We start from the raw sequence: 16,451 nt of genomic DNA, 5'->3' as shown, positions 1-16,451 counted from the left end.
GAATCAAGTGTTTGAGAACCAACTGTCGGCATTCATGGCAGTAGACATCTGTCTGCTGTTCGTCCGACTTCTTAAAACCGAAGTATCTCCATATAATGGAGCCAGTTGTCCAGACGAGTTCTGTAGCCTCCGAGCTGGTTGCGGACGCCACCATATTCAATGAGACACGCGAGGGGAGGGGGAACAAAAGCAAGGAGGCGGGGGGCGAGCACAGCACAGAGAACGCAAACAAGCAAAGTGGCGGAATCAGAATTAAATATAAACAATATATCGATATATACGATATGTCAAAATCCATATCGTGTTACAAAAATATCTCGATATATTTTAAATATCGAGATATCGCCCACCCCTATTTGCCATATATATATATATTTTTTTTTTCATTAAAGATGAATATATACATGTCTGTCCTTGCATTCTTTGTGATATAAACCAGGGGTTTTCAAACTGGGGTCCTCCAGAAGGTTCTAAGGAGGCTCCAGAAAATTTCAGAGAATAAAAAGCAAAAATGGATAAAGTCTACGGAATATTCTAACAGTTTCATTTCTAAATGTTTCTCTCCTTTCTTGCCATAGACATTCCAGAATTGTATGTTTGCTTTGTATCTTTCTAGTAAGCTTTTCTCACAATAGTCCCCTTTATCTTGCTCACTGGGGCTGTAAGGCAGTTTTCTTAGCTGCTTGCATACATTTATTGTGAAAGTTGTTTATACAAATAATTTTTAATTGAAAATGTTCTTCTTCGGGTTTATACATCCAACATTAATAATCAATTTAAGTTGGGAAACAATATGTTGTATTTATAATGTCACACTTACTATATTTATCTAACTGCTTAAATGTTTTTTCGTACATAAAATAAGATGGATTTTAGGAAGGGGGTCCCTCATAAAGGTTCATCATATTTGGGGGTCCTTGGCATCATAAAGTTTGAAACCGCCTGATATAAACTATACAGATAATGGCGTACAAACAGATGAAAAATGTTTAGAAATCTCTAAAGAAAAAACGTCAGTATTTTCTTTCCGTTTCACGTCTGGTTTGACTTTAAACAGTGGTTTAGTCTTCTTGCCTTTAGGTTTAATATTGAAACTACACTCAAACTGTGTCACAGTTCTCTGCAGGTTGTGTACTTCATGTATAAGATGTCAAAACAAAACTCCAAAAAGTATTGGGACACTCGAGTCACACTTTAAAAAAAAGAAAGTCTAAATGGCTCGCATTAGATATCCAATATTAGACACAAAATATCAATAAGTGTCATTTATTTGAACTAAATGTAGGACAAACACATTCCAAGTGAAATATTTCCCAAAAAGAACTGACTTCAAATATTCACTATACATGTCAAAGTCACTGCAAAAACGGCTCAGAAAAGTGACATTAATTTAGCGCAAAATCAATAGCAGTTAAACACTCAAAACTGTGACTTTAAAAGTGTTAAAAAAAAATTGTTCTTTTTGAGCGATGATCCTGCGTGTGAACAGAAGCGTGCGTCTCTGCTGAGTTCCTGGGACGCCTGATGTCAGTTGTGTTTTTTTTTTTTTGTGGTACTGTTTCTCATATCATGTTCATGCGGCTGACCTGCTTTCACGCCTATAAACTCTCACATTTTTCACCCACTATAAGAGCGGTAAGTGTGCTGTTGAAATGCTTTTAGAACCATTATTTTTCCAGTTGCAGACCTGATATGTAAAATGTAAAAATCAATTTGTTACAAACATTGTTGGCTTGAATAATGTCAAGTAGAGTTTAGCTTCTACAGGAAGACAGCACAATGCTTTTTATAAACTATCAATAGCGACCTATTCATATGCATGACCACACAGGAACCCGTCTAGATACTTCTGCCAGACTTCAAGAGCTTTAACCACCACAAGTGAACGAGTAAGTTTCTCATTTTAAGCTTCGCATTTAAAGACTCCAGGTGCTGTCTTTGTTGAAGTTGGATCTTTGAATTAGTCTTTTTCAGACCACTTTTGAATTGACTCTGAGAGGGTTTATTATTCAAGGCCCTCTCTGTGCCCAACTTAGGCATGGATCGACTATGCGCTCGAATCTTGCTTCTTTTAGTCACAGGTAAGTGGAATCTCTGTTATTTTAAATGCCTAGTTTGATTGATCTACCGTGTAGAATTGGGCAAATATTTTGGGAAGCATAGTTTGAGACACTTCATAACCAAAATATGACCACGGCTAGTAGTCACAAAAGCTTTATCTCCGCAATTATTAGATTTTGCGTCAAAGTCTGATTACGCAAATGTGTTTCTCTAGCAGTGGTTTTGTATGGTAGTTTCAATCATCTAGTTGAAAAACCTCATCATTTGCATAATTTAGTAAATGCTGTCCTTCAAACCAAAATTCTGTTTTATATGTTATACATTTATGCAGTTTATTAATTATATTATTTCTTGGCAATGGTTTGATGCATTTTACATTTTTTGCCATTTCATTAATCATTTTGTGATTTATAACAGTTTTATTGTTTAAATTTGGCTGTTAAATAGCTTATAACATGCAATTTAATGGTATATTTCCATTGTGACAACATGTCCCACTATAGAAAAATTAGCTGTATTTGGACTACATCTGTTCCTGGACTAAATGCTTTTTTTTTGCAGTCAAAACTTCATATTTGAGTAAGAAACTGACTTTCAAAAATAAACCTACCCTGTTTGATATTCACTTGCCCTGGTCTACTTTTTTTATACCTTCTGCTACAATTGTTTGCTGATTCATTATGGGAAGATTATGTGTAAAAATTGACCCAAAGTAGCTTATTTGAATTGTAATTAAAGTCATATTGTCGTAAGATATTTTGCGTTTAAAGGTGTCAGCCAACTAGTATCAACTAACGTTAAAAAACAAAACAAAATTCATTTTTCCGTGTTCCAATTCAAAAGTCAATGTTCCAATCATACTATTTTTACTTAGCGGCAGATAATAAATTGTTATTCTTTTCTTTTTCACAACAGGAGCTTTGGTCAGGAATGCTCTTCAAGATGATCAACTGAATGTCCATTTGGAACCAAACAACATTCAAGTTTGTGAAGGAGAATCAGTCACAATGAACTGCACTTTTCAACCCGGTGGAAAGTACAAAGTGAAATTGTACTATAGCCAGACACCTAATTCAGACTGTAAATCTGCAACAGACAGAACGCATGAAAAGTTGCGTATTAGTAAACAAAATAATGACACTTGGTCAACATTCAACATTACTTCCATCAAGACCAATGACAGCGGATGGTACTTCTGCAAGGTTACGAGAGATATTCCTGTTCTCTTAGAAAACTGCAGTAATGGAATACGAGTTTGGGTTGGTAAGTAGAGGGTTTCATCATGTTATTATTTAAAAATTAATACGATTTTTTGGTTACACTTTATTTTGATAGTCCCTTTAACACAATCTGTTGACTCTAACTAACGTTGCACCAACATGTCTACTAACTCTCATTAGAGTGTTAGTAGAGTATTAGTAGACTGGCACACTGTAAACCTGAATAAGTTGGAAAAACTAAAATCAGTTGCCTCAAATATTATCAAATAAGTTAAGAAATTTAAAGTTTAAGTAAGATTTTGCAGATTTTTATTTTGAAAATCATACATTTTAATTGCTCTGAGCCATGTAATCTCACATTTTAGTAGTGTACACTTGACTTGCTTTAACTAGCTAATATAATTCAATAAATGTCCCCTTGCTAATTGGTTACACAATGCTTTGGTAGCATTAGCATAGCATGGCACTTGCTGAATGTGGACAGCAATAAAATACATTTAACAAATATCTGTTCTCAAACTAAGCTCATGCTCCACTTGTCACCATGATGGTAACCCTACAAAAACAAAACATAACAGAAACTCTTCTAAACTAGCATAGCAAAACATAAAACTACTAAATATCCCACTTAACGTTAATATTGCACAAAAAAAAGCATTAAATAACACTTAATTTTGCCATTTATTGTCCCTTTTGAGTGTCATGGCAAAGCATGCTGAGAAATAGAAATCCCTGCCCAGTTTCGGTTAAATTTAAGTTAGTCTAAATTAAAACAAACAAGTTCATAAAACTCAAAACAATTCAATAATTCAGATTGCTTAAAATGTGTCAGTTTTGAGAAGTAAAAAAAGAAAAAGAAAAGTTCTAAATACTCATAAAAGTACATTTGTTTGAACTTTGTTTGATTCCTTCAAAAAATTCCTTCGTGTAGTGCATTTAACTACACACGGTCATGTTGGAGAAAGCTATTGTGTGAGGACTAGCGCATACTGCGCGGATTGCGGTTATATCCGCGGGTCAGGTGGGTAAAGTAATAAAACGTAACATTCTAAAAATTGCGGGTGGATGAGAGATAAATCATTAATATGTTGATTTTAATAATGACGCGGAACTCTCATTTCACGGTAAAACGCAATGAATGCGTGTCATTCTTTAACTTGTCATTCGGTTTCAGCTCATCTCAAGATCAGAGACTGCAATGCGAGAGAGAGCGGCATCAGCACTGGTGATATAATTTAGTCTCCGTATTTTTAAATGAAGACAACTGTGTGTTGAGTTTCAGGAAGTGACGCTGAACATTTAAAACGCTTATAAGCTTCATTTGCAGCAGTTCGCGGAACTTTGCGCGTCAGCTGAAGAGATACCAGCACTCGAAACACATAACCAGAATGAATGGAGTTTGCACATGCATCACTGTCATTGTGATGTGTATGTGAAATGTTTAACGGGACTTTATATACTTGATATCACCGAAATACACCATTGAAATGTTCTCAAAGCTAAGCGCAAAAAATAGCAGAACGAGCTGTAACTGTTGTGTGCGCGTGATGCGCAGCGCTCGTGCTTTCAGAGTTGAGTGCTTTCATTGATTTGCGTAATTTAAATCTCCCAATTTAATCACAGGCTATTTATAGCTCCTAACTTAATGAAACAAGTAGGCCTGTCGCGATTGGTCGATACAGTCGACTGTGTCGACGCTGTTAATTAGTTGAAGTCAATATTTTTAGTCGACTGGGTAAGTTGGGTACGATATGAAATTGTTTAAGTATCGGTAGGCCTACTTTAAAAATGACAGCACTCTATAATAAGCGCAGTATTTCTTAATTTGAGTCGATGTGTGACAGCAGGAGTGAGGACGTGCGTGTGAGCATCACCCGTTCACTAAACAATGGAAGCAGAACAGTCAAATATATACGAGCAGCTCAGGAAAAAGAAAGCAACAGAAAAGTGCGGCGCGGCCGGGACGTGCTCGCACACGCTGACGGACTCTGACCAGAAGCGCGCACAGCAGCCTTTCACTCAGACAGATCGCAACCCCAGTTTCGCGGATTAATGGGTTTGAATGGTAAAAAAAATATGTAAAAATGCACGTCCTGGCGAGATTTTGGTCCGTGCAGCTCTTAAAGGGCCGACCTAATATTCTGTGTGAAGCAGAACAGGACAGGAACATGCCGGCCAAGTGAGTTTTTAGGGTTTTTTAACCCTAAAACAATGAATAGTAAGTTCTGTCATATTATTCAATTACTTTTACAGTTTTTTGCCATGGTATCGATTCAGTATCGGTATTGAGGTATTTTAGTCTGGTATCGTATCGAAGTCATAATGTTGTTATCGTGACAACACTATTCTATATAAAAAGTATTTGCTGATATTCTCTTTTTTTTGTTTTGTTGGTTTACAAATTTGTACCTTTGTACATTTTTACTCTTTTAGTTTTACATTTTGTCAAGGGCTTGTTTACATTCATACTTTTTTTATAGTACACTACTGAAGGCCAACGTTGCAAGTTCAATTAAATGTTTTTAAGTAAAATGGTTGATTATTGTGATAAATTAGTCGATAGATTAATCGATAAATTAGTCAATAGATTAATCGATATAAAAATAGTCGTTAGTGGCAGCCCTAAAAACAAGCTGTGTTACTATGATGAATGATTCGCTCAAAATGTAGCCTAGATCTGTGCGACAAACTTTATCTTTATTAAACACAAACACATCTCTCGTGTTTCCTCACACTCCAGCAGTTACTCCTCCTTGTGCTGCATAGGTTGTCGACCCTGGTTTAGGTTATTTAAGAAATGTAATTTCGCCAAAGAAGGGTTTTTTTTAAAGCAACCTACTTCAGTGTAGCTTATATGTTATGATAGCATTGCGCTTAACACTGAAAATGTGAATAATTGTAATGTGACGATCGTGTGTGGCTGTGGGTGTAAAACAGAGAAAATCATGTGCGGGTGATGGTTTGTTTGTAACAGCGGATTCGGTGACGTTAGAGCTGATCTGTGCATCTCTAGTATGCCCATCTCTACTCTTGTTCTTGTTCCAAGTTTCCTTCCTGTCCAATATTTTTTTGCTTCTTACAAAAGCCACAAAGCCTTCAGAAGACAGTAAAGGCTTGTGTCATGCCTGAGCTGCTGAAGCTGAAACTTAAAAGTTAAGTTGCACAACATAAATGCAATGTTTAGGCATTTATATTACTATTATTTTGATTTATAGGTTTAATGGTAAATATAATAGTTAATAGGAGTTTTGAATTTATTTTTTATTTATATATTTGCATTTTGAATATAATATGGCAATTGAATGCAATAAATTGGTTTAGTTTTCACATATATTGATGTATGCAATTTCAGCAATAAAACTTACAATTTTTCTAAAAAGGAAACAAATTAGTTGTTCACTTTAAGATACCGTCTTATTTTCTCTTATATATTTAGTATTGCTCTTTAATAAAGAAAAAGCACCTCTTATCCGATTACTCGATTAACCGATGGAAAAATTGGTAGAATACTTCACAAAAATATTCGATAGCTACAGCCCTAGTTTGAACTAATACATTTAATTTGAGTTTGAGTTGAGCGCTTACAGTGTAGGGTTAGAATAAGTTGACATATAGTTGTAAAGTTACTTATAGTCAGTAGAATGTCTGTTGGAGGACCATTGCAATAAAGAGTTGGCAGATATTAAGCACACAGTCTACTAATACTCTAATGAGAGTGCAATGTTACTTATAGTCAACAGAATGTGTTAAAGGGACCATCAAAATAAAGCCTTACCAATATTTTTCAGGTTCTGCACTTTCTGACCACTAATCGAATGTCAGATTTCTTCCATTGAATCACAAAATGCTCGTTTGGATGATCAAATCCAAATCAAGCCGGAGAACATGATGATCAGGTTTTACACAAACTTAATGAGTTTGTGCAGCTCGAGTGCTGCTATCATTAAAGCAGAAGAGGACAAACTAAAGACTTTCATTTACAGTTTTCACTTCAACTTTTCACTAAAATTGTTTCTATGGAAATAAAGACAGTGTATACCAATAACCAAATGTACAATTTGACAACAACTATAGTTAATAGTAGGGGTGTAAAAATACCCTCATGTCATGATTTAATATATCGCAATAGGGAAACTCACGGCACAAAACTATTGCGATACTCCAAAGACATATGGGAAAAGGTTAACACAATATGTACTGTTGATTAAAATGCTAAATTTAGTATTACATTTGGGTTGGAAATGAATAGGCGTGGACTTGGTACTGGAAACCTTATGCACAGGACAATGCTGACACCAGAATAAAAATATTCATGATTCTGAAGCTGAAAATACAGAATTATTTTAGATCATGTATATGCTTGCACTCTGTCACTGACTAGATATATTTAAAATAATGTAGGCCACTTTTTTACTGGTAAGTAACATAAGAAATTTGACATTATCAGGACCCACAAATATTCCCCCATTGCATTATTATACATTATATTCAACATTATATATAGTAGTTTAATGCAGTACTGACACTAAAACTATGTAAACGTGATTTTTTTTCCACACAGTAATTTTTTTTTTTTTTTAATAATACACAATAGATACATTTGATACAAAGTTGCATTTTTGTATTGCGATATATTGTGCAATGATATATTGTTATACCCCTAGTTAATAGTATTCGATGACTTTGCTTTGTCATAAGCGTTAGCCAAGACCATCAAAGGCGAGTCTAAGATTTCAATATTAGGGGGGCTCAGCCCCAATGTCCTCTGCTTCTAACGCTAGCACTGCGGACTGAAGAACACACAACATGCTGACTTCAAAACCAAAGGAGCCGCCAGTTTTTAACCTGTTAAGGGAACTGAGGCCATCACAAATTTGTGTACAGATTACGAAGCGAATAACTTTAACTAAAAATGGCCTAGCGACTCCCCTGTTATATTGTTCATAATCCTTTATTGAAATGAATAAATGTAACAAGAGATTCAGTTTTAACAACGTTCACTATTGTTGTCTTTTCTCTACAGATGCCAACAGCACCCCAGAATATCCGAATCAGACGCAAAATCAGACTCAAAATCCCACTACAGAAGATTTACCCACAACTTGCACGACGAGTGGTGAAGAATCTTTAATATTTTGCTTTATACACAATTTTTAAATACTCACTTTGCATTTTAAATTAAGAAACTTAAACAATTTACATGTACATTTCGGTCATGTTTAAACTCTGCAAGTAGTCAAGAAGTAATGAAGTGATTTAGGCTTCTGCATATTAACTTTTACTTTTACTACAATTGCAAGTGTAATTTTGTCTTAAATATGAGTAAACTTGTTCTCAAACGTAAGATTTGCAGGAAATAAAGCTTCAAAATTAAATATAGGCATTCCATTGACATTGTTGGCGGTCCAGAATTATGAGACCACTAGATAAAATGCTTCAGTTTAGCTTGTTTCTAATTTAATACAAATGAATCTGAAATATTTCTTATTCATTTCATGTCATATCATATTTCTTTTAAATCCTAAACCTTTCTGTTTTATGTCCATATTTAAAGGGTTAGTTCACCCAAAAATGAAAATTCTGTCATTAATTACTTACCCTCATGTCGTTTGACACCCATAAGACCTCGAAATCTGATGGCTCTGAAAGGCTCTCCATTGGCTCAATGGCACGGTTCACTCTCAAGACCCTTAAAAGGTACTAAAGACGTTGTTACAAAGTCCATCTCACTACAGTGGTTCTAAAATAACTTTATAAATCGGCGAGAATAGTTTTTGTGCGCAAAAAAACCCTAAATAACGACTTACATAGTGATGACGATTTCAAAACAAGGCATCATGAAGCTTCGAAGCATTATGAATCAATGAGCCGAATCATGATTCGGATCGCGTGTCAAACCGCCAAACTGCTGAAATTTGGCGATTCAAACTGCTGATTCAATTCACTGATTCATAACGCTTCGAAGCTTCATGATGCCTTGTTTTGAAATCATCATCACTATATAAGTCGTTATTTAGGGGTTTTTTTGCGCACAAAAACTATTCTCGCCGATTTATAAAGTTATTTTAGAACCACTGTAGTGAGATGGACTTTGTAACGACGTCTTTAGTACCTTTCAAGGGTCTTGAGAGTGAACCGTGCCATTGTGCCAATGGAGAGCCTTTCAGAGCCATCAGATTTCAACTAAAATATCTTCATTTCTGTTCCGAGGATGAACGGAGGTCTTACGGGTGTCGAACGACATGAGGGTAAGTAATTAATGACAGAATTTTCATTTTTGGGTGAACTAACCCTTTAAATTAAAGTTTGCATCCATTTTCAATGTGCTTTCAGTCTTTTGGATCCCACTGCATGTACAGTTTGATATCTATGGAAGTAAAATAATGCCTTGTTGAATTACTTGAAAAACTATGCAGTGCATTAATAATGATTGCATTTTAATGCATTGTATTTTTAGGGCTTGCATTTTTATGGGCTGAAATTCAACATGGTTGTATAAAGATGTGAATATTTCAATTCAAAACATTTCACACACATTTTCATTATTAAAAATTCAATCATCCAAATTCACCTCTCGGATTTCACTTCCAAAATATTAATTCTGTTTAAAAATACAACCTATAATATTCGACAGGCATTTTTCGGTCCATTTTATTTTGCTTTACAAATTCAGTGGTTCAAATGTGACAGAAAATTCAACATTTCACATCTGGGAACTGCAGGAATAGCAGTAGATTACCGAGCATAATCTCCATCTGCTGTTAGTCGACCTCACCAGCAGGTGGTGCAAGCGGCTGTTGACAAAGACCACAGCAACGTGTAGAGAGAGTCATACAGAAATGTAGCAAGCGATATGTATTTGTGATGATTATCAGGGCCAGTATATATATGGAAAAGCTGATAAAGACAAGTCTTTGCGGTCACTTTTGTATATTTAAGCAGCTTTATGTACCGCACATAGATAAGTCGCACATTTAAGGACCGTCTCTAAAGTTACATATGACGTGTATACACGATTCTAACCTCATTAGCATTTCTAGAAAATGACTGACAGTCCAAAAACCAACTGTAAAGTGTTCATGTAGGTGTCAGGCATGATGCACACCATTTACATTTTTTAAATTAAAGAATTGTCATATGTTCCTTTAGAGACGGTCCCTAAATGTGTGACTATCCTCCAATGTCATTGTCAAGCCAACTTTATGCCAGTATATCACTGGGAAATATATTCTGAGTCCACCTGCTTGCCTGTAGCCTATGTAGTATAGCCTACATCCCCAATAAGGTGCGAGTTTGGTCTTTATATCACTGTATTAAGCTATGTTAAGCATCCCAGCGAAGTCCTGGAGTATGACGCATTGTGGGAACCCCAGTACTGCAGCACAGCGCTGCAATATAAAGTTAAGGAAACTAAACAACCGAGAGAAATATATGTCTACCTCAGATGGAACGTTTGATCTGTCCGTCAGCATCGGGGGAATAACATCATAATCTCATTCACGGTAAAGAGCTTACATTTACAAAAGTGGTAATCGCGAAGACTTAAATGTAAACACAGCTTTTGTGGCTTTTCCATATATATATATATACTGGCCCTGATAATCATCACAAATACGTATCGCTTGCTCCATTTCTGTAAATCTATTTAATCTTCGTCAACAGCCGCTTGCACCACCTGCTGGTGAGGTCGACTAACAGCAGATGGAGATTATGCACGGTAATCTACTGCTATTCCTGCAGTTCCCGGATGTGAACTGTTGAATTTTCTTTCGAATTTGTACCACTGAATTTGTGGAAGCGAAATAAAATGGACCGAAAATTGCCTGTCGAATATTATAGGTTGTATTTTTAAACAGAATGAATATTTTGGAAGTGAAATCTGAGAGGTGAATTTGGATTATTTGTTATCTCGGTTTGAGTCACGTGCAGGGCCTGAAATTAACTTTTTTGAGCACCTGCCACAGTGACTTTTTTCCAGCCACTTTTTTTCTCGTTTTTTCGTCCCATCTCACCAACAGTTTAATACTCGCACATCCAAACGTAGTCAGAGAAGGACCTCATCTTCTTTCCGATCGCATGAACGTAGTCGCATCCTCTCAAACGGCCCAATGAATCACTCAATTCATTGGCTACCTGCCAACGTGGCAGGTAGATTGACAGTGTTACCCGCCAATTGCAAAATTCACCCGCATTTGGCGCGTGGTCGGGTGTTAATTTCAGGCCCTGGTCACGTGACTCCGCCCCGTCAGTCACATCGAATGCAGTTTAAAGGCACACGGAAAAATTCAGGAGCTGAAAAAATACATTTCATACGGATAAATTAATCGTTGTTCTCTTATATGCGCTGATACACACACACCCTGAAGCCAGATCACTTTCATTTGCGTCCTCACAAAACTTTGTCAATTATATGCGTTTTAAGGCCTGCCCGTTTGAACACTGAAGCGATTTTTGACCATCGGATGAGTGTCATTATATTGCGCTGATATATTGTGACACACACACACTCATACAGACAGTAGCTCGCCTCGCACATCACGTGAAGATCGCGCGCGTAGAGGAGCGCAGAAACTCATTGTCAACGCTGTCCTGTGATTCATCACTAAAGTAGCTTAGAAACTCAACCGTTATAGCATAGATTTGTCTACCTTTGAAGTAACTACACACCACAGCTTCATAATTAATAGAGACGTTATTCACACACACAATCACTCTCATTAATGCATTCAAATAAATGTAATGCAGGCCTACTGTGCTAATTTATCTGTATCTGATGTAACAGTTATAACAAACAGAAATCTGTAAGAAATGTTACGACCCATAGACAATATCTGCTGAAAGTGAGCTGTTTCCTTCAAGTATTTTAAAATCAACAAGAAATGCACTTTCATTAGAAAAAAATATCCCACCTCTAATAGTAGTAAACATATTTATGGTACAAACCTTATCAGTGCAAAAAAAAAGGAAAGCAAAAAAAAAGAAGCCAAATAATCGTTCATTAATCGTAATCGAAGTAAAATATTCAATAAATCGAGATTTTGATTTTAGGTCACATCGTTACAGCCCTAATTTTTAATAATGAAAATGTGTGTGAAATGTTTTGAATCTTAAATATACAACCATGTTGAGTTTCAGCACATCAAAATGAAAGCCCTAAAAATACAATGCATTAAAATGCAGGCATGGTTAATGCAATGCATATTTTTTCCAAGTAGTGCAATTCATCAAGCTTTTTTGTTTAAAAAACATTTGGCATTATTCTACTTCCATAGATATTACATTTTTGGAGTTTTGTAATTGAAATTATGGCCAAAAAATACCTGCTAAATTAATAACTTGTAAATCAGGTTCATAAAGAAAATTGCTTGCATTCCTTTCAAAAGTTGGAGAAAAAAAAACTTAATCTTTATGAATATAGAATAAATACTGTAACCATAGGAAGAGGCACATATCTGAAAGAATGACCTTTTTTCTGTCTTTTTTCTTTTCGTCATTTACAGTTACAAGCCCCGCACTGTCATCATTTCCCCCCAGCTTTGGTCAGTGGTGGATATGGCTAGCGATGGCAGTTGGATGCGTAGTACTAATTGTGTCAATTGTTGTCATATGCATTTTCACTCGCAAAACTACAGGTACATCTACAATGACTCAATGTTGCATTCAAATAACATCTGTGATTTGCCAAATATTGTTTGATCTTAAAATAATTTATTTTAACATAAATATTTTAACTTAACTTTGACCAAAGCTAAAGTTAAGAAGCTTAAGTTTGACGATGTGTTTTACTGCCTGTCTCACATTAATGTTTTATATGCTGTGTAATGGCATAAGCATCATAATGTTAAAGTTAAAAGAAATTATAACTTTACTTATGCCAAGACACACTGTAAAAAGAACTGGTAGCTGTGCAGAATAATTCTATAAAAATACAGTAAACTAATTTACAGAACCAAAAAATTCCAACAGCCCTTTTCTGCTTATTTATACTTAGATTTCTTATTTTATTAATTTAATAAACATAAAGAAAAAAAAACATTATTCTTAAAATGAAAAACCATTAAATGTGAAGTGTCACAGTGGATTCTGGGAATTTCAGTTTATAGCTTTTCACTGTAAATGACAAGATGCGTTTTTTTTACTTCCAAAAACGGTAACAGGATTGTACTGTAAAATTCTATAAAGCAAAAACACGATCAATCACCAGCAAAAAATTGCTCAAGATTGGGTGCTCGACAAAAGAAATAATACAAATCTGAAAAAAGTTGGCACAAAAATGCAAAAAAATTACCTTTGTGTGAGTCTATTATACATTTCTTGGGTGTGCCGACTTTTTTCAGATTTTTTACTGTAAAGTAAAATTATATGAAATGGTTAGATCTATTACAGTTTTCTCCATAGTAAGGGAACTTACTGTAAGCCATTTAACAGGTTTTTACAATTAAAATAATTTTTTTCAGCCTTGTGAATGGTTGCACGAATCAAGATACTTCTAGTTGTAATGAAAATCATTCCACAGAATTCTTTTAAAAGTCACACCGACTCATCGGGTCATTATAAAAGACCTTACTAAGAAGCAACAACACATCAGGAGTCTTTGTTCAAGGTCATACGTTTCCCTGGTCACAAAGTAAGCGCTGAATGAGTGTGGGTGGCATGTGGTTAAGCATCAACTCAAGCAAGAGTTAGTTCGCTCCAGTTGATGACGATTAAACTGCGTCTCATTGTCTGTGGTTAGACTCGAGCAGTAGTGCAGCATAAGCATGCACACCAAAACTGCTTTCCTCCAGACCCTCAGCGTGGCCTGTGCTTTGCACTGTTAACCATTTGATGTAACTCTAAAGTGATGTTATGTGTTTCTAGAGACCATTTATGAGAACACCAAACCAGTGGAATCGGGCTGCTGCAGGCGAAATCGGAATCAGATGGACATTCACAACTTGCCTGCATCCAAAAAAACTGAAACCATTAAACCGCTGAGGAAGTATGACACTCTTTCAAGCAACAGAAACCGCAGGCCATAAGCATCACATATATAAGAATTGCCCTCTGAAAACTATGGAAGCCCATTTCCGCCACATAAGGGAGGGGGCGGGCCGGGGTTCTTAATATGACTCATTTCCACTATGTCATAAATGAAACTTTTCGGGCCCTATTTTAATGTTCTTAGTGCATGGTCTAAAGCGCATGTCGCAAGTGCACTTAGGGCGTGTCCGAATCCACTTTAACGATAGGAAAAATGGTCGGCGCACCCGGCACATGGTCTAAAAGGGTAATGAGTAATGGGTGTGTTTTGGGGCGTAAAGTGCAATAAACCAATTAGAGTCCCATCTCCCATTCCCTTTAAAAGCCAGTTGTGCTCGCGCCATAGCAGATTCACTATTTACATGGCAGAATTTGCGAGCGGAAAGACTGAACGCTTCTCCAGAGAGGAATCCTTTTATTTTTTTATTTTTTATAAATGCTATGAACACACCTCGTTTTCAGACCAACACACCCATGTGTGAACAGACTATTTAAACAATGAGGTGCTGGACGTGAAAATGAAAATGACTGCATGAGACTGAAACTAGCAAAAACACTTGCGTCGTGCCTGGCGCACGTTGTGCCGGGTGTATGATAGGGCCCAGTATGTCATTATTTTGACTTTGTATTTCATAATTTTGACTTTTTATGTCATCATAATGATTTACAAAAACATGATTTTACCCCCTAATGTGGCAGGGATTGGCTTCCAAAGAAAACTGTATAAATGTATATCTTACTGTTTGCACATATTTAATTATGTATAGTAGCATTTCTCAATAGATAGCTGTAAATATAGGCCTAATGCTGATTTTTTGTTGTTGTTGTATGTTTCTTGGTTGTATGACTCACAAATGGCATTGTAAACTTTAAAGAATTCATGAGAAAACCTTATCTGTTTTGTTGAAGGACTTTCAGTTGTATCATAGCGAAACATTCTGTGGTTACAATTAATTGTGAACATTATTAAGTAAAATGTTTCCCCACTCACAATAAATAAAGCACATTATTGTCTATTTTGACAGCACAACATCAGTGATTTCAGAGATCAAGAAATGGTGGGTGACTATATAACAATACACACACTGTGACAGGGGCAAAAGAGGGAATAAGAGGAATCGAGCTGTTTCATACTAATGAATCATTAATTCTTATGAAGTCACTAAAGGAACTGAGAACTTTCTTTGAACTTCCTTTGTTACCACATAACGTGTTCATTCAGACCCTACTCGACGCCACGACACGAAATAAAAGATTATATCCCAAACAGTCACTACAAGCCTCAATGAGAGCGACAACTTTACCTCAGATATTGACAATACATTATTAAATAAGAACGTTTAAAATGTGAACTCTACTTGACTCTACTTTCAAAGACTGTATCAGTCAGTCACTGAGTAGTCTAAGTATTATGAACAATGATGAAATTGTTAATATTTTGATTATGAACTTACCCACTTGGATTCGTGCGCAAAACAGTAGGCTAGTAGTGCGGTTGCAGGGAGAGCAGAGAGCTCCACCCACACAATCTGTTGATTGGCTGCAATTTAATATTGTGATTAAAATTAAAAGAGACAACATATTTCTATTTCAAGTAATTACTGTTCTTTTGAACATCAAAGAATCCTGAAAAAAGTAGGCTATATCACGGTTTCCACAAAAATATTAAGCAGCGCTCAACATGTTTTCAACATTGGCAATAATCAGAAATGTTGTTTTTAGCAACAAATCAGAATGATTTCTGAAGGATCATGTGACACTGGATTAATGATGCTGAAAATCCAGTTATTTTAAATTGCAATATTATTTCACACAATTACTGTTTTTACTGTATTTTGATCAAACACAGCCTCTTAAAAATAAATGTTCGTAAAAGGGTTTTTCACAGTGATGCCTAAAATAACCATTTTAGGTTTCCCAAGGAACCTTTAAAAGGTGCAGTGTGTAATATTTATGTGGATCTATTGACAGAAATGCAATATAATATACATAACTATGTTTTCAGTGGTGTATAAAGACCTTACATAATGAACCGTTATGTTTTTATTACCTCAGAATGAGCCGTTTCTATCTCCATACACCGCGGGTTCCCTTACAGTGAAATTGCCATTTTGCGACACACTGTTTCTACAGTAGCCAACGGACAAA

The 16,451-nt window shown here is 35.8% G+C and overlaps 1 protein-coding gene across 1 annotated transcript; it reads left to right on the top strand.

Annotated features, from left to right (window-relative positions):
* The first annotated feature begins 1,554 nt into the window (after window positions 1–1,554).
* LOC307121103 (uncharacterized protein) lies at window positions 1,555–15,331 on the top strand. Its single transcript, XM_079808521.1, has 7 exons — window positions 1,555–1,635; window positions 1,832–1,889; window positions 1,965–2,081; window positions 2,977–3,324; window positions 8,305–8,397; window positions 12,782–12,913; window positions 14,142–15,331. The coding sequence occupies exons 3-7, from the start codon at window positions 2,039–2,041 to the stop codon at window positions 14,300–14,302; spliced, it is 777 nt and encodes a 258-aa protein (XP_079664647.1). The 5' UTR covers window positions 1,555–1,635; window positions 1,832–1,889; window positions 1,965–2,038; the 3' UTR covers window positions 14,303–15,331.
* Window positions 15,332–16,451: the final 1,120 nt, after the last annotated feature.

The sequence above is a fragment of the Gobio gobio genome, assembly GCF_949357685.1.
Source record: "Gobio gobio genome assembly, chromosome: 24".
In the NCBI taxonomy this organism is placed as follows: domain Eukaryota; kingdom Metazoa; phylum Chordata; class Actinopteri; order Cypriniformes; family Gobionidae; genus Gobio; species Gobio gobio.
The sequence above is the reverse complement of the archived record's forward strand: the minus strand, read 5'-3'. Positions and strand labels throughout refer to the sequence as shown.

Coding starts and splice junctions, on each gene's coding strand:
- LOC307121103 (XM_079808521.1), top strand. CDS start 2,039: ATGGATCGACTATGCGCTCGAATCTTGCTTCTTTTAGTCACAG. Junction 8,398..12,781: donor CACAACTTGCACGACGAGTG/GTGAAGAATCTT, acceptor CGTCATTTACAG/TTACAAGCCCCGCACTGTCA. Junction 12,914..14,141: donor TTTCACTCGCAAAACTACAG/GTACATCTACAA, acceptor ATGTGTTTCTAG/AGACCATTTATGAGAACACC.